Source organism: Polistes fuscatus, unplaced genomic scaffold, assembly GCF_010416935.1.
Source record: "Polistes fuscatus isolate 324 unplaced genomic scaffold, CU_Pfus_HIC Scaffold15, whole genome shotgun sequence".
In the NCBI taxonomy this organism is placed as follows: domain Eukaryota; kingdom Metazoa; phylum Arthropoda; class Insecta; order Hymenoptera; family Vespidae; genus Polistes; species Polistes fuscatus.
The window spans coordinates 381,435-401,313 of record NW_025113053.1 but is presented as its reverse complement, the minus strand read 5'-3'; the positions used below and the strand labels follow the sequence as shown (position 1 = coordinate 401,313).

General features: G+C 31.4%; 1 protein-coding gene and 2 long non-coding RNA genes across 5 annotated transcripts in view; all 3 read right to left on the bottom strand.

Moving 5' to 3' along the window:
- LOC122514587 overlaps positions 1 to 19,879 on the bottom strand; it is a 44,131-nt gene that overhangs the window by 6,905 nt on the left and 17,347 nt on the right. Inside the window, exon 1 of one of the 3 annotated variants that reach the window (XM_043631507.1) lies at positions 3,475 to 4,998. The exons of the other annotated variants lie outside the window; for them this stretch is intronic. Coding sequence (XP_043487442.1) covers positions 3,475 to 3,477 — 3 coding nt within the window. The 5' untranslated portion in view covers positions 3,478 to 4,998. Of the gene's footprint in view, positions 1 to 3,474; positions 4,999 to 19,879 lie in introns of those variants that run through there. 3 annotated transcript variants of the gene reach the window in all.
- LOC122514589 lies at positions 6,945 to 10,759 on the bottom strand. The gene is made up of 2 exons (XR_006303089.1): positions 10,428 to 10,759; positions 6,945 to 6,978 (listed from the first exon to the last, which is right to left on the bottom strand). It is a non-coding gene; the product is annotated as an uncharacterized LOC122514589 (long non-coding RNA).
- Positions 11,062 to 12,305, bottom strand: LOC122514590. The gene is made up of 2 exons (XR_006303090.1): positions 11,714 to 12,305; positions 11,062 to 11,318 (listed from the first exon to the last, which is right to left on the bottom strand). It is a non-coding gene; the product is annotated as an uncharacterized LOC122514590 (long non-coding RNA).

Below are 19,879 nucleotides of genomic sequence, written 5' to 3'. Positions count from 1 at the left end.
TAATATATATTATATACATATTAATCATATGTTTATTGCTTCGAACCAATACTACTATACCACTATTATAGAACTGTTATACTTTTATTTATGTATTATTTACTATTTTCTTTTTACATTTATCTACTTACTGTGCGTTACTACTAATATAATTATAAGTTTAATAATAATTAGATAATTTTCATTTTTGTTTTGTTTTATCTATACATTACATTGTACTTTACTGTAATTAATGGCCTTTAGGGAGCCTAGGCTCTAGGCTCAATAAAATATTATTAAATAAATAAATAAAATATAAATTCATCATAAATATAATGTCAAAAATAAAAAAGGAAACCATACTTGTTTTTTATTTTCTCATTAGAAAATTAAAACGACATATATTATTTTACTATTAATTTTTCAATAGATATATACTTATATACGTGCAAATATTTTTTCTTTTATTTAATTGTTCAACATAATATATAATAATATATATATATACATATTAACCATATGTTTATTGCTTCGAACCAATACTACTATACCACTATTATAGAACTGTTATACTTTTATTTATGTATTATTTACTATTTTCTTTTTACATTTATCTACTTACTGTAAGTTACTACTAATATAATGATAAGTTTAATAATAATTACATAATTTTCATTTTTGTTTTGTTTTATCTATACATTATATTGTACTTTACTGTAATTAATGGCCTTTAGGGAGCCTAGGCTCTAGGGTCAATAAAATATTATTAAATAAATAAATAAAATATAAATTCATCATAAATATAATGTCATAAATAATCATCGCAACAACAAAGTTTTAAGAAATTTCACTTCAGTCATGTTTTTTTATATTACGATATCATCTTACGGTGAAGGAGAAAGATGAAGTAGGAAGGGCGGGTAGGTGGTTGGGGGGGGGTGGAAGACAACGAGGTGAAAATTCCAAGGATTTTCTATGGTAAACAAAGTTTCGAGTTCAAAAGAATTTCAATGAAGTATGTTGCAGGTATGTGTGTGTAGGTGTCGGTGGGTGCATATCATCTTTACCTGTAACGCGTAACACAAACCTGTAACACTTAGAAAAATATTTACAATTAGTAATTTGATAGATACGTTTTTTCTTCGATGTAGTAGACGAACTTATAGGGTCACCCTGTATTCAACAATGTTTCCTTCTTTTTCTTCTTTTTTTATTTTTTCAATTTTGTAACAGGGAACGAGCACGCACGCACACACGCGCGCGCGCATAATCGCGTGGAAAGAAAAAAAAAAAAAGAATAAAACGAAAAAAAAAAAACGTTGTCCAGTTATCCGAGCGAATCTCAGGAGGGAGGGGATAAGGGGGGGGGAGGTAGATAGGTAGGGTAAACCCTTCGACCTTATTCAAATCCGTTCCTTTTCATCAGCGTGCAGATTTTTGCGAGGATTCCTTTGAAAAGATGAAAGAGTATGGGACAGGGGTTGGGCTTGGGGTAAAGAGAGGGGTGGGGGGAGGATTTCATGGTGTAATTTACTTTGCAACGTGTATCGCTTGGGGAAAAAAAAAGAAATAACGTTATCGATCTAACCGAATGGGTTTCTTTGTGTTTTTTTTATTTTTTTCTTGTCGCCTGGAAACTCGCATTACTTCATAATTTCGGGGATTTTTAATACTAAACTTACCGAGATTTTAATATTATTCTTACCATGAGTGGTTAAATGATCGTTTAAAAAGACATATATATATATATATAGAATGAAATTTTATTACCACAATTGGATAGTGAAGAAGAAAATATTTTCTTTTATTCACAAATTAATAATATATATTTTCTGTATTTTCATCGAATTTTTTGACAAATTACAGAACACGATCATTTAATCGGTCACGGTACACGTTTAAGGGGTTATACGCAGTTAGGATTTTCAAAAAATCGATTTTTTTTTTTCATTTTCGGAATGTACATATATTTAAGTATATTCTCTGAAAATTTCAAATCGATCCGACAAATATTCTTCACTTCATGTAAGCTGCAAACAAAAATTTTTAACTATGTGTAAACGTCTCTTTGAAACTTTAAACGCGTTTTTCTCAAAACGGTATTTTCAAAGTCGGTGATCTCGATTTTTCAAAAACGGCTTAACCGATCGGTTTCGAATTTTTACACAATCTTCTTAGATATATTCCTCAGGTATTAAGTATAAGGAATAATTTTTAAAAAAATTATTACTATTTTTTTTTTACAATTTAGAGCGAAAATTTTAGTCAAAAACAACAACTTTTTTTCAAATAGACGCCATTTTGTCAAAAATCAAAATTTTTATTATTCCTTGGTTTTAATACCTGCATTAATCTATCCTTTAAAAGAATCCACCATATTTTTTAATTTCGGATAATCCAAACCGCCAAAATGGAGATCACCGCCAAACGTCTTTTTTTAGAGGACGTTCAGGAAATCATCTACAGGAGCAGTGCAGATTAATATTTTTACAGAATCGACGCGCTATTGTATTCTCAAAAGTTCACTCTATTTGAATTACCAACAATTTTTTTTGAGAAATAAAAACTGTTTCTAGAAAAAATTCATGAAAATACGTCTTTTTCGAGCCTCGCAACTGCGTATAACCCCTTAATATTAAGTTACCCACTATGAAGATCGGCAAACGTTATGTGTGCAAACTTATGGTTATTTGCATGGTTTCCTTCGATTGATAGTAACTTTATTCTCTATCGTTAGAACAAAAGTCAGTGGGTTTCTAGTCCGATGATTGTTGGGTCTTACATTAGGAACATTCGTCGTAGAAGATGAATTGCATTGGTTATTAATAATCGAAAGAGAGAGAGAAAGAAAGAGAGAGAGAGAGAGAGAGAGAGAGAGAATCAAGTTGCTCGTTAGTTTATTTACTTGCAGTCTTCCATGCATATCTCCTAATACAACTTTAGAATTTACCTGTTTACTCGTTACGAATCTCTGGAAAGAGACAAATATAGTTGTTACCTATGAACGGTTTGCTTTGTACAATTGTGATCATTATTTTCTGTTTAATCAAAAGTTGTTTCTCACTAATATGAGTTTATATTACACGTTAAATGATTTTTATGAGTCCCATTTTCATAATTATATATATAGATAAAGTAAGAAGTCTCATAATTTTATACGTTCAAATACATTTTCCGAGACAATAAGTCGTGCAAGGAAAGAGGAAAATATTTTCTATACGTGGTTTTCTCTTGGTTATGCAAAAGTTTATTCCAACCATCGATATTTCTCTTTTCATCTTTGAAAGATCAAAGCTATTGGTTATATATATTCTTTTTGATTTACGCACAAACACGTAAGAGAGAAAAGTGTGCTATACGATTTCGTATTATGAAATATATTGAAAGAAAAACAAGGGGCGTCAAACACTTTTATTCAAAATACGTATGGAAAGGTAAGATAATACAAAAAAATAGAAATAAAAGTAAAAAGATTGAAAAGTCATTTAAATTTACCATGATTGTTATAGACGTAATCAATTCGTACTGCAATATGGTTGATTAATAACACGGTTCAGTTTCGATAACGAATTGTTCGATTGATCTACACACAGTGCACAGTTACAGTCTTTGCAATGTCGGAAGAATTGTTAATCAGATGTCCCGTTTATTTTTGCGGACTACCAAACACGATAGAATCGTACACGCGATGTTTAATAACCCGTTATGAAAGAAGAACTATAATCAGCGCAAAAATGCGACGAGATTAGTTTTGGTTACGATAAAAACCAGTCACTGCATTTTCCTCATGCATATATATATATATATATAAAACAGTATGATTATTATTACTAATCTTCGTAAGTGGAAAGGGAACATCACGCGTGCGCATAACGAATACAATTCTCTACCAGAGAGAGAGAGAGAGAGAGAGAAAGATATATATATATCATTTGATTCGAGATATTTCCGACATTTACGCCGACCTAATTGCAGGTGGTTTGCATTATATAAATAAAGATGTATACGCGTATTCGTTTCTTGGAACGATCGTTCATTAATTGACGTAAGAGAGGGGAAAACCTTTTAGGTGTTTACGCTAATCGAAAGATTGCAACCGAAAACCATCGGTGTATAGATGGAAATATACACGTAGGGTGCCCCTGGGCAGATGCAGTACCTAAATCATCGTTGTATAGATGGAAGCTTATACACGTTGCGTCCCTGGATGTATGCAACACCCAACAACGTTGACGTATTGATGGAAACATACACTCAAGGTGTTCCTAGATGTATGTGTAACATCGAACAACGTCGATGTATGGATAGAAGTACACGCACACACACGTACACGAGTTCTCCAACGGATCTAATATCGTATAACGTCGATGTATAGATGAAAACATACATACAGGGTGCATCTGAAGTGTCGGTAAACTTTAACATTAGAGGAGAGGGGCAAATTTATCTATAAAAACAAGTCGAAAATAATATATGATGTTTTTTAAATATTCGGCTATATGAAAACTTTGTTCGGTACGCGTATTTAATTACGTCGTTAAATTCTCTGCTTTCATTTACGCTTCCGTTTTGCGTAATGCTGACATTTTATCAACACTCAAGAGCGGATGTATCATTTATTTTTTTTTACGTTTAGTTTTTTTATGTCCGTCGAGTTGTGTGCCATAACGCAATTGCAGTTGTTTAATATTATAGACAAGAATTTTGAGAAAACAGAGGTCAGAAAAAAGTTTAACGGGGTAAGACTCTTTCGATTTATCATCATAAATTTTGTGGCAATAGAAATTAGATTTAGATTTGGAATTTTAAAGATAGGAAATCTAAATAAAAATAATAGGTAACATAATGAAATTTGTTTAAACAAATTCAGAAACAATATCAGACGTGAGGAAAGTTAATTATAAGAGAGGTTTTTGTATTTTCGTATTCATAACGTGTTAGAATATTACGTTACATTCCATTTCTATGTTTATTAAAGTTATATTTGTTTCAGGTATCATTTTCTCGTAAAAAGAAAAAGTAATAGTAGTAAAGAAAAATATGTGATACGAATATATATATATTTTGATATTATAATAATAATTATTTATTTTTCTACCTCGTACAAATATTTCCAGCAAATAATTTGAAATTGTCAGAGAGATGAGCAACTGTTAATAGTATGAGTATTAATTATGGACGAACGGTTTATAATTGCTCGTTCTTTTCTATTTCTCCGTGCACCGAGTTAAAAGCTTGAAACAAGATTAAAGAATAAAGATGGAATAAAATAAAAAAAAAAAAAAAAAAATAGATGTTTTAAAAGAGAAAGGTGAAGAGTATCTTTTAAAAGGTTTCTCGTGTTGAAGCTTGGTTGTTTATTCGTTCGTTTAATTCGACTCATTTCATTCTGGTAATAGTAATCGATTGATTATTTAATTTTATAGAATAAATAAATATAAATATATAAATGCATAGAATTTTTATGAATAATATTCGAAAATAGATTTTTATTGGGTCAATTATTTCTTCGATAGTTATTTATCACACATTTCCGTGTGTTAGAGAGAAAAAATTGATCGTTAACATTTCATATATATATATGTATATACATGTGTAAATACAAATACATACACCTTTACACATACACTTGAACCTTGTAAATGCATTTTTCTCGAAGTGCATATAAATATATGTTACCCACCTATAGTTTCCAAAGTTTTAAATATCATAATTTAATGCACGTCGTCTTATCAACCTCCATCATTTTTTCCATTTACCGTACTTTCACGTACACGTTAGTACGAGTATTAAATAATACACGCATTTTAATATTTTGATACATAACAATTTTATTTCGCATTAAATATTTCTAAGTATTTGGAATTTTATTTTTATTATTTTTTGTTCATTTTTGTTTCGTTACGTTTTTATCTTCTTTTCTTTTTCTTTTTATATTTTTCATTAGTTCGAATCGCAATGATTTCGATCCCATTTCGAACGTATATGCCCCTATACGAATGATCAAGAATATCGTACAGTTATCGATCGCGAGTTCATTCATATCGTTGATTCATTGAAATTCCCCAACGTGACAAACACACACGTTTACTCGTACGCACATATATTCCTCTACGTATTGTAAATTTCCCGCCAATTCTAATTCATTGAAGAATTTCGCGAACAATGGTACGTGTCACGTACGAAAGATGGCACTAACTGTCCGTTCTTTTTATCAGATCGATAAAAAAGAGACCGACTTTTATCGTAGAGATATAGACAAATATTTCAAACGATTTCTTTTTCTTTTCTTTTCTTTTCTTTTCTTTCATTTATTTATTTATTTAAATTTTTGCCACCACTGCAAAGGATCCTACTTTCTTTTTTTTGTATACATTTACAAAATTTTATTTTATTGATATAATATTATTATTATTATTATTATTATTATTATTATTTTGTATAAATCCTCGACTTAAGGAAGCATCATAAATGAGAGGAAAAATTTCATTAAAAAAAAAAAGACAAAAAATATGGGAAGTGGAATTTGGATTACCCACTCTTTGCCAATGATAATCTTTTCGTTGAAAGAAAAGGATGAAAATTTCATTCGTTAACGTAATCTCTCTCTTTTGCAACAATCACACAACGACGACGACGACGACGACGACGACGACATTTTAACATTAACATTTGTATTATTTATATTCTTTATTCCTTTTCAAAACATCGTAAGAGTATCATTGCTCGATGGAAACCACGAGAAGGTGGTGGGTTTGCTTCCATCGGGAGGGGATTAGGGGAGTGGGGGGGGGTTGAGGGTAAGGGCGAGGAATCTTCTTGACAGGAAAAAGTATTAAGGATGAAAGGGGGTAGGGGCGGGTAGGGGGAAACAAAGGGGAAAACGGATAAGCTTGAGAGACGTGTACGACGATGGTGGTGGTGGTAGTAGTGCAGGATGTCACGATCTTGACGGGTTTTTTCTCTTGCTGCTTGGCTTCGAATCGTTTTACGCATATCCTACGAAAGAGAGAACATTTTTCGAAGAACAACCGGGAGAATAATACTAGAAGAATATAATATAACCAAACGTCGAGAGGATTTTTACGATCGATTTGGGGGATAGATATACTCTCTCCCCCCACTTCCCCCCACAACTCTCTTCAGATATTTTTCAAGTAACGAAAACGTCGATCCGTTTTATACGGGTTAAAACGATACTTAATTTTTTGCTTTTCATTTGTTATTTCTTTTTTTTTATCTTTTTTCAAACCGTCCAACGTGGTCTTCCCCCTCCCCTTAATTTTTTCTTTTATATTTTTTCATGTCGTCATCGTCGATCTATTTATTTATTATATATATTTTTGTAATTCGTGTTTTTATAAAACATCTGTTCGTACGGGTTAAGAAAAAAAAAAAAAGAGAGTTAAAATGGTTAGAACGATAAAGAAAAAAAGAAAAGTAACATAATCTCGGTATATCTAACAACAAGAGCAATAATAACAATAGCCGTTTGAACACACATCACGGGGTAGGTTTTAATTAGAGATACTGTTTTCGCGCGATTCAATTATCCATATTAGTTATCTGCGTAGACACTAACTTTCGCAAACTAGCATATGCGGGGGATATCAGGTTGGCGTATTTCTAAAGCGACACTAATTAAAGTACGATATTTCCCTATCGTAGGGGACGTGCCACGAAACGTCAACTACAACGAGTAAAGAGATACAAAATATCTCCTTCGTCTTTCGTTAAACGAGAGAGAGAGAGAGAGAGAGAGAGAAGGTTCGTGTAATATCGTATACATTATGTGTATATATGTAAATATATTATGTACTCGATCAAGAATTTACATTATCATACGATTAAATCGTTGATCGATTTTTCAAGCACGATTTAATTAATTTTCCTTTTTTCCCCTCTTCATTTTTTCACGTCGAACGATGCTGCTCACCATCCCATCCATTCTTTTTTTTCTATCTAGCCGTATTATTTTCTAATTTGTTTGTTTTTCTTTTTTTAATATCGCATTTCTTTCTTTTTAATCATTCCTATAGACAGTTAGTGTTACTTTAATTTAGATTTAATATAAATAACGGATAAATTGATATTTGTTGTATTAAATCGTGATCATTATTCGTGCACATCTACAAAAACGTTTAACGAAACTACTCGACCCCGAACTGTATAAACATCAGTTCTATTGAAACTTTAATAGTATCGTGATATTTTAAGTTAAAGTTTAACGGAAACGTGCTCCACGAACAATGGAAGCCATATTGAAGTTTTTTTCCCTAGGATACTGCTTTATCATTTAAAGGTTTTTCTTTTTAATCGTTCCTAAAGTTAATTACTTTAATATAGATTACTGCGAATAACAGATAAGTTATGTTTGTATTAAATCATGATCGTTCTTCGTGTATCTACGAAACGTTTAACAAAACTACTCGACCCCGAACTATATAAACATCAGTTCTATTGAAATTTCAATAATATCGTGATACTTGAAATGAAAGTTTAACGGAAACGTGTTCTCTGACAAATGAAAAGCCATATTGAATTTTTTCCTTAGGATACTGAATTGTCGATAAAGGTATTATTTCAACCGTACAATCGTCGACAAATACGATTGTAAATTTGTCTGTTTTTTTTTTTTCTTTTCGTTAAATCCTTCATTAATATCAGACGTGTAGAGAATACGAAGAATATCCCGATATTTTTGTTAGAACTTTTGGAAGGATAAACGTGACTTAAAAAGAAAAGATCTTACTACGGCACGATAAACCCTCGAACATCTCGGAAAATTTGATCACCTAAATTCTACGAATTTTAGAAAGAATGTCATACTTTGCCGAGATAAAGAACGGAAAAGAAAAATTGTTCGGGGAGAAAAAAGTTTCCATTTAATTCTATTGCTCTTCCAAAACGTTCCTATATTTTATATTTTATTTTATTTTATATACACAAAAACCTGTATATTTTATTTCGTTGAATATTTTAAACGAATTATATGTTTGTATCGAGGAATTAATTGAATCGTTATCATTTTCTAACGGTATGCAATCAAAGGAAGCCTAATTTATCTATTCCTCTAAGAGAGCATGCACTATCCGCAGGGTTTGAGGTAGAAGGCTCAGGTGGTCTAAGGGTGGGAGGAAAAGAGGTATGGATATAGCACTGACTAAAGTCGATCGATCGGCGTGTACCCATTCGTTACAGGTAATGGAGGCAACACAATTATCAGAAAATCCAGTTAGCAGGTAGCTTTCGATCTCATTAAGCTGTAGCAACGTTTCCATTGACGTGCCTTGGAAGAAGGTATTATTATCAAACACGTTATCGGCAACTTAACACGTTTTTAGTCCCTCGTTATAATATTACGAATTATTTTCTACATTTTATGTCTTTCTTTTATCTCGAACGAGATAGAAAAGAGAAAGACGACGATGGTCTTTTCAAATATTTTTGTTGAATATTTTACGAGGATTAACCCTTCGAATGCTATCGACGCATATATGCGTCCAACAAAAATATAAATTCGTTTTCGAGATTTGGGAACATTCGTGCATCGTTTAATTTGATTATTTTATTTTTACTTTTCGTTTTCGTAACACAGGTAAATGGTGACGATAGCATGGGAGGATTCGTGGTAAGAGGTTAGGTAATTTCCATGGGTCGTACATCTTCCGCGCTAATTATTATTTCAAGTAGAAGGGAGTCAACCCGAGCTAAGGCTCACCCCACCCCCATGTAAACTGTATTATACTTGTGATGATAGTTTATCGTGCCAAGGTAAATTACTGTACTTTAGAAATACACGTATACGAGTTACAATTATTAATTGTAAAAGCTTGATGTAACCTCGGGAAGTTTCAACGATAGGGTAACAACAATTACAAAGAAAATTAATTGCTTCGCTTAATGACGTACGAAGTTTTCATTTAACTGTTATAAGGAATGTTTGTTGGAAGTTACATACGACGCGTGTTATCAAAATCAATAAACGAGAATGCGTTTAACAATCGTGTCAGGTGTTAATTCATTGTAAGAAAATCCGTGGACAACAAAAAAAACTATCATAAATTAGATATTGATAAATGAATAAGTTTATATTTGAATTTGAGGTTAATATCATTTTTGGATTATATTTTCGCATCGACGATGACGACATTGAACAAATTCGCATAAGTAATACAGGATGCGTGGGTGGGATGATTCGGAAGAGGGGTTGGGGCGGAGTAGGGGGAGGAGGGGACAAGTGCTATTTCTATCAGTTGACAACGGAAGTGAACTATTTGCGGAGTTCAGTTCAGGTACGAATTGATCGATCGTTGGTTACCTGTTAGAAAAGTGAACCCCCACATTTAGAAAATTCGTTTCTAAAGTTAATGTCCCTATATCTAGTATATTTCCCCAGATACGATCGTAATCCTCTCGACGTGTTTTTAATATTCCATTGGGCTTACCGTTTCATCGGAATCAGTTCTCAGAATCGTACGGGGCTTTCCTTAAGATTTAATTTGGGGGATGCAGATCAGACGGAAACACACACAGAGACAGAGACACAGGACTTGTTGCTCCTTGCCGAGGAATAATTTTCTTTGTTTTTTTCGTTTCTTTGTTATTGCGTTTTTTTTTTCTTTTTTTTCTTTCTTTTGGTTTCTTTTGTTTGTTTGATTTGTTATCTAAAAATGTATCTAGAAAATTTATTAAAGCAGGATACTTTGCATAAGCGATATAAATAGATAAAAAAGCGGATCTAAATGAAAAAAAAGAAAAAAAAAAAGGTATAAAATATGAAATAAAACGACAAGAGTTTTCGTGGTTTTAAATTTCGTTTGTTTGTTAAGATTAATACACTGTTATTAAATTGTTAATCGTTGTTAAAAAAAATAGGACATTGAGCAAAAAAAAAAACAAAGATATCTATTTAAAGAAAAAAATATTTACAAAATGCGCTACAACAAAATCGATACGAGAAATAAGTTTCTTCTTTGTTACATATAATAAAAAGTCATCATACACGTTCGCATGCATTCATGCATATAAAAAAAAATATACATATATATTATTATATATATATATATATATAGATTTGTATTTTGTGCCGTGATATTTGCTCTCATTGGGTGATAGCCGCGAGGGGCGTATTTTCGAAATGGGATATTTCAATGTAAAGAAAATTGTTCGGCGTGTATTATACATACACACACAGACACACACACACACCCACGTAAATGTTTTCCTGTTCGAAAATGTCGGACGACCCATTTTCAAAATCAATTAATTTTTCGTTCGTTTCATATTTTCTTCTTCCTTCAATTTTCTTTTTTTATTTTTCATTAGTTTTACGAAACCTGTAAACGACGAGAAATACAAGATTAGAAATTATATATGCGTCAATTGTTATTAATTATTTTTGTTTGTTTTTCGTTAACGAATCGTTTCGCATTATCTTTCCTGCGAATTGTATTACTTTGCGTTAAATGTATACGAAGACACATAAAAAAAAAAGGAAAAAAGATAGTGTTGTATAAGTAGAAGTATATGGTATGAGAAAAAAAAAGAAGCCATTGGCAAAGTTTTTATGGTGTATTGCGTTAACCTACAGCGTAATTTTGTATACTTTGTTCTTTTTTTTAAACACACAATATTAGAATAATTTCACCTCGTTAAGGGAAAAGAGGGGTTTTGTATTTTTTCTTTTTCCTCTATGGGGTTGGAAAAAAAATGACCCATCCCTTTTAATTACCTATTCTTCTTTCTTCTCATCTTCTTCCTCTTCTTTTTATTCTTCGAATAATGTTCGTGGAAGCAACCATAAACGCGAGGAAAAAGTTTTCTCGATGATGTGTTTGATGATGATGGAGAAAGTAAGTTTTTTTTTCTTTTTTTTTGTTGTTGTTATTTATATGATGGATACACCATAGCAAGAAGGGAATATTAAACAGGATTTTGGTGAAAAGGGATCGTCGATCACGTAGTCGTTCTTATAGAATATACATGGTGTGTCTCAATTTTTTAGTATTTCCATACCAAGAAAGGTGTTATAAACTTTAACGCATTATTTTCGTCCTTCTTTTTTTCAATAAAAAGAGCTCTAGCAAAATTCAAAGTAACCAAAGTTTTTTAAAAGTTAGATATCAATGATTTATCAGATCTCAATATTAATAATAAATAATTAATGGAAAAATTGGGGTAAACATTTACATAGAAGGTATCGTTTGGAAGAAAAAAAAAAGCAATTCCCCATGAAATTGTAAACGTAAGAACGTGGTCTTTAAATAATTCAAATCTTTTTTTTTTTTGAATTGATTTAGAAAGATGATGCTTTTCTTTCTCTTTCTCTTCCTCTTGTTAACACACACACATACACACATATATATATATATATATATATATATATATATATAGTTTATTCTAGGAAAATTTGAAAAATACTAAGTCGCAGAGAGTATTAATAGTCGACGCTGATTGGAGCAAGGACGTCATGTTCCTTTGACGATATCCGAGCATGAAATCCGTTAAGTAGCGGAAAATGTGTCCATTCACCCTAGCAAGAGCCACTCTCTTTCTCTCACCCTCTTATATACACATACACACACTGTATACTTTCGAACCCTTCACGTAAATCTCTTTCTCTCTCTCTCTCTCTCTATCTTTCTCTCTTTCTTTCATGGCTGGCACCTGCCTCGCAACGCAAAGTTGACGTCGTTTTTCTGTTTACCGATTCTGCCACCTCAACGACAGGGGTTCTGCGCGTTCGATTAAACTGGCGATCACGTAAAATGCGATGATCGTCGATATACAGTAGCCCAGTTCGATACTTTCCTAACATACCACTATATTATTCTATGATAAAACCATAACTTCGTATGATATAAGGTGTCTTACAATTTCAAATGATTTTTTATACAATTAATCATTTTCCTTTTTAAGGGGTTATACGCAGTTAGAATTTCAAAAAAATCGATTTTTTTGTTTTTCATTTTCGGAATGTACATATATTTAAGTATATTCTCTGAAAATTTCAAATAGATCCGACAAATATCTTCACTTCATGTAAACTGCAAAAAAATTTGTAACTATGTGTAAACGTCTCTTTGAAACGGTATTTTCAAAGTCGGTGATCTCGATTTTTCAAAAACGGCTTAACCGATCGGTTTCGAATTTTTACACAATCTTCTTAGATATATTCCTCAGGTATTAAGTATAAGGAATAATTTTTAAAAAATTTATTACTATTTTTTTGTAACAATTTAGTGCGAAAATTTTAGTCAAAAACAACAACTTTTTTTCAACTAGACGCCATTTTGTCAAAAATCAAAATTTTTATTATTCCTTGGTTTTAATACCTGCATTAATCTATCCTTTAAAAGAATCCACCATATTTTTTAATTTCAATAATCCAAACCGCCAAAATGAAGATCACCGTCAAACGTCTTTTTTTAGAGGACGTTCAGGAAATCATCTACAGGAGCGGTGCAGATTAATATTTTGACATAATCGACGCGCTATTGTATTCTCAAAAGTTGGCTCTATTTGAATTACCATCACTTTTGTTTGAGAAATAAAAACTGTTTCTAGAAAAAATTCATGAAAATACGTCTTTTTCGAGCCTCGCAACTGCGTATAACCCCTTAATTCATTAACCAATACATGCTATAAGTTTTTATTTTATTCTTGTATGATGAAAATGAATGAATATATAATATATCGATTTATATATCAAACTATTCATTTTTCTTTTAACCGATTAATACATTATATAAATTGATGTATTCTTTTTAATTGAATCATTGATCATTTTCTTTTATATCAACTGACGTATTTACCCAAAACATTCTGAGACACCTTGTACATACGTTTCTACACCGATCACGTAGTATTTCCAAGCGATTTTTCTTTACAAGTCAAAATCGAATATGTTTTTCTCTTCACCTTTTACTTCTTCTCTTCTCTTCTTTTTCTTTTTCTTTTTCTTTTACATATTATATTTTATCCAATAAGCAATTTTTTTTTGTTAATCAAGATGAAAGAAATATCCCCCTGCCCTTTCCTCACCCCATATCACTCGATGTTCCGAGTTGTTAAATATTAAATAGAAATGTAAAATAAAGTATATCAGTATATTATTTAATTCTCTCTGAAAATAACTCGAACGTAATCGATATTCCATAACGTAACTTAACCCCGATCATCGATTTTCCATAGCCCGTATCCCCATAGATAAGAATCACGATAGTTTTTCATAGTCAATACGATTTTTTATAGTGACACAAAACAGATAGTAGCGGATATAAAAAGGAAATCGTGGGAGGTGAGTGGGAGTTCAAAAAAAAGAAAAAAAAGAAAAGTATAAAGAGAAAAATAGTGAAAGAAAGAGAGAAATAAAATAATATAAAATAAACACAAAAGAAAAAATAAAATAAAATCGTAAGAAAAATGGGAAAAAAAATCGATTTCTTTTCTATCTTTCATATTTTCCCTTCAGTTTCTCTTTCACAGTTTCTTCTTTCTTCTCAATTTATATACACATATATATATATATAATTCTATCGAGAATTCTTTTTTCTTTTTCATTTCAACTGGAAAATATATCGTCACACGGTATATATACACACGGTCTGCTTTTTTTTATCTTTCAACTGAGTTTATTTCTTTTTTTTTTCAATACTATCGAGATCTATATGTACTTATTTTGCATCTGATCTCTCTGATGTGTGTTTATGTGCATATATGTATGTAGTGTGCACGAGAGAGAGAGAGAGAAAGAAAGAAAACCTTTCGAGTTCTTTGAAAAGCAGGAGAACGTTCTCTGAATACCACGAACCCTTTTCGGGTTGAAACGAATAGACGTGTATTCTCTATGCATTACCTTTAAACCTGGTAATCGTCAATAGTATGTGTATGTATACGTGTGTCGCGAATACACACGTATTACGTATATAGTCTCGCTCACTCTCTCCTGTGGGAATCGATTCAGGATAATATCATCTAACGTGTTATATATTTTCATTTGAAATCAAACGATATTCCAAGTATTTATTATATATGTTTCATTACGTTTTCATTATTATAGAATAATGATTTAAATGATTTCTTTCCTTTTTTTTTGTTCAATCTAATTGGTCTTTGACCTATATCCTATAATTCCGTAGTAAATAAAATAGATGTATTTTTGTATGTGTGAACGTGTGAACGAACGGATAGGAGAGAAATGTCATTTTGTTTTTATTATTAATAGAATGTAGAATGATGATTAAATGATTTCTTTCTTTCTTTCTTTCTTTTTTTATTTTTTTTTTTTCAATTGAATCGGCTTTCCTATAATTCCGCAGTAAATATAATACATGCATTTGTGTGTGTGTATGTGTGAACGTGTGAACGAACAGATAGGAGAGAAATGTCATTTTGTTTTAATTATTATAGAATAATGATTAAATGATTTCTTTCCTTTTTTTTGTTCAATCTAATCGGTCTTTGACCTATATCCTATAATTCCGTAGTAAATATAATAGATGTATTTTTGTATATGTGAACGTGTGAACGAACGGATAGGAGAGAAATGTCATTTTGTTTTTATTATTAATAGAATGATGATTAAATGATTTCTTTCTTTCTTCTTTTTTTTTTTTTTTTTTTTTTCAATTGAATCGGCTTTCCTATAATTCCGCAGTAAATATAATACATGCATTTGTATATGTGAACGTGTGAACGAACAGATAGGAGAGAAATGTCATTTTGTTTTTATTATTAATAGAATGACGATTAAATGATTTCTTTCTTTCTTTCTTTTTTTTTTTTTTTTTTTTCAATTGAATCGGCTTTCCTATAATTCTGTAGTAAATATAATACATGCATTTGTGTGTGTGTATGTGAACGTGTGAACGAACAGATAGGAGAGAAATGTCATTTTGTTTTTAATTATTATAGAATAATGATTAAATGATTTCTTTCCTTCTTTTTTGTTCAATCTAATCGGTCTTTGACCTATATATCCTATAATTTCGTAGTAAATATAATAGATGTATTTTTGTATGTGTGAACGTGTGAACGAACGGATAGAAGAGAATGTCATTTTGTTTTTATTATTAATAGAATGATGATTAATGATTTCTTTCTTTCTTTCTTTTTTTTTTTTTTTTTTTTTTCAATTGAATCGGCTTTCCTATAATTTCGCAGTAAATATAATACATGCATTGTATATGTGAACGTGTGAACGAACAGATAGGAGAGAAATGTCATTTTGTTTTAATTATTATAGGACGATGATTAATGATTTTTTTGTTCTCTTTTTTCCATTTTTTGTTCAATCGAATCGGTCTTTGACCTATATCCTATAATTTCGTAGTAAATACAATAGATGCATTTTTGTATGTGTGAACGTGTGAACGAACGGATAGGAGAGAAATGTCATTTTGTTTTTATTATTAATAGAATGATGATTAAATGATTTCTTCTTTCTTTTTTTTTCTTTTTTTTTCAATTGAATCGGCTTTCCTATAATTCTGCAGTAAATATAATACATGCATTTGTATGTGTGAACGTGTGAACGAACAGATAGGAGAGAAATGTCATTTTGTTTTAATTATTATAGGATGATGATTAAATGATTTTTTTTTCTCTTTTTTCCATTTTTTTGTTCAATCGAATCGGTCTTTGACCTATATATCCTATAATACCGAAGTAAATGTAATAGATGCATTTGTGGATGCATTTGTGGATGCATTTGTGGATGCATTTTGTACGTGTGAACGTGTGAACGAATAGATAGGAGAGAAATAGAGAGAGAGAGAGAGAATCAATCAATCTCGTACACTTACTTCTCTCTCTCAGTTTAAGCGTATATTAGACTGGTTCGTTATTAAATCATTTGGCAATCGGTGTGGGAACCCGAAAATCACGAAGCACCAGCAGCACCAGCAGCAGCAGCATCCCAACGAAATGGGAGAAATTACGAAATCGTTATTTGGTATTACAAACCTCGATCGTCGTTCAACACCCAATCTCTTCGTTACGTTTCGATTATTTCCTCGTTCGATGATGACAATTTCGGGAAAAGTTTCATTTGCGAGAAATAAAATGAAAAAGAAAAAAGACAACATAAATACGTATTTATCATTATAAAAGTATTATTAAATATACATTTAAAATAACGATAAATACGTATTTTTCTATTTTTTCTTCTTCTTCTTCTTTTTCTCCACTCTTATTACTTTTTTTCTTCTCTTAAAGATTTTCCTCCAAATTTGTTTTCCCTCATCTCTTTTCCTTTCCTTTTTTTCATTCGAATTTTTCTTTTACGAAAGAAAGGAAAAGAAAAGAAAAGGAAAAAACTGCAAGACGCATTCTGGCGTTACTCGCATAACTGAACAAATTGATATTACGTAATAGAACGACGATGTTTCGATGGTATCGTAGATAGAAACGGGAAGTAGGGTAGGATATGGGGGGGGGTGGTGGTGTACATCAAAATTTGTTCTATCAGTATAGAGAGCTTCCTCCATGTTTACTCGCATAGAGAGAACACCACACCCTCCTTCAACCGATGTTAAAGGGGGACAGGGGGTAAGGGGGTGAGGGGTAAGGTTGATAGGAAGATTGTGTCAAAGCTTCGCAAATTCTCGTCGTAGCATCGATTGCCACTTGGGCAAATACATCTCTCCGTACGTCTGTAAAGTGGTTAGATAACGCATATCCGTTTATACATATCTATACGGATTCCTCATCCTCTTCGGGGGGGACGTTTCATGCCAATTCAAACGTCACGGACTCGGATAATAACCAATTGATTCTCGGATTACCGATCCTAGTCAATTTACATTTTATCATTCCCTTCGATAAATTCCTTTTTTTATCCTTCTTTTCTCCCCCCCCACCTTTCCTTTTATTTTCTTTCTTTTTTCTTCTCCTTTTCCTTTTTATTTTTATTCGGCGAAAACATTGTTATCAGAAAATTTCACATACATACGTTCTTCCCTATAAATTAATTGTATACACGCGCGAACGATGAAATTCATTTTCCAAATGGAGTTAGTTGTTTTAATTACGAATATTTAATGAAGAAGGAAAATATAATATTTTACGCCTGGAGATATGCAACCGTTCGTACTTTGGCTGCAGCGTTGGCGGACGAGTGTTTGTTACGAATGCGTCGTCACGAATAGATTCTAGCGGAGAGAAAAATATATATTTGTTCTTTTTTCGATACTACCTCCCCATACAGGGATTTGTAAAATATAAACTACGTCTGTGTATTAGGTATTGCCATTCACCAAGGGGCAACCCCTGACAGATGACGTTCGTAGTCACGTTTATCGACATTTGCGAAAAATGTTGCCTATCTGTAGGCGCTTGTACTTGATATTCGTGAAAAAAATCGGTAAAAATATGCATATATATATATTTTTCGTTAGTTATTTGAAAATGAAAAACTTTTGAGATCTTTTACCTTTCATTTCTTTTTTTTTATCGTAGTCTTTTTTCTTCCGCGGCAGAAAAGAAACGTGTACGATGCGCAAATAGTGAACCCAGTGTACCCTGCAGACCGGTTTTATTACAGGTAGCGAGGTTAACGCAAACTTTTTTTGTGCAACCTTTGCAAAGAACGGGAAAGAGAGAAATACAAAGAGAAAAGGAAATAAAAGAAAGTCAACTGCTCAATTTCAAGTACTTTGGAAGAGCCGTGACCGTAAAAAGTTCGGAGCACGAAATTAAGCTATTCTCTGGTTATCGTAAAACGCTACGAGCAAGTATTTTTTGTTTATACATTTTTCTCACCAAGGAATATCATCTATTTTTGTTTTTCTTTTTTTTTTCTGTTTTCCATACTTAGATGAAATTTTTCGAAGAATATTTGGCTACAATGGGTCTCGTGATTGCGTTCACTACCGAGAACTACCGAGAGAGAACATTTTATTATTATTTTTATAATTATTTTAAGAGAGAAACAATGAGGATGATTTAAATGTTATAAATCGATAAAACCTAACCATCAACGAATAAGTAATGAAAACACAATGGGGGATACCATTATTTTATTCTGAAACCTTTTGAACACGAACGTTGTTGTTGTTGTTGTTTAATTCGTAATATTAAATGTGTATCTCGAATAGAATTATAATTCATAGAATTGAATTGAAATCAAGTAAAGTTGATTTAACGTTCGTAGAAATATATAAATCGTTCGGGTAAAGCATGAAAAATTTCTATCATTGGGAGTGCATCGTCAAATATTATATAGGATTCTATGAAATATTATCTAACTCGATCTCGTTCACATACGTGCGGGATTATACTCTTTTCCTTTCTATTTCTTTTATTTTCCAATGCTGCAATACGTTGGCTTATTGCTATCTCATTTTGTGCTCGTTGTTCGAGAGTATGAACATTAAAAAGTAAAATGGTAGGGAAAATAAAATATTGAAAGGAAAAAAAAAAAAGAAAAATGTAGAGAACTGCTGTTTGCTAAAATTTCTATATTTGACCATTCGTAGTTAGAAATTTTATAAAATAAAATATATATATGTGTGTGTGTGTATGTAGTAAAAAGTAAAAGAAAGAGATATAGAAGAAAATAAAAAAAAGTAACGTTAACAAGATCATGCTAGAAAATTGCTCTGAGACCGTATGATTCGTATATGAATCGTGAATCATCTCTTGCAAACGTTACTCTATATTCTACGTATAACACATATAGAATCCATATATATATATATATATCATATATTTTCAAAGTTGAAAATAAATTCTCCGTTAGAAAGAGATACGTGCAATCAGCGAGCCCTTTTAATTTTATTAGTTTTATTTCGGTTTATCTCGTAACTCGTAACATTTTATCATTATTTCTTTTCTTTTCTTTTCTATTCTATCCTTTTCATTTCCCTTTATCATTTTATTTCATTACAAAGTTATA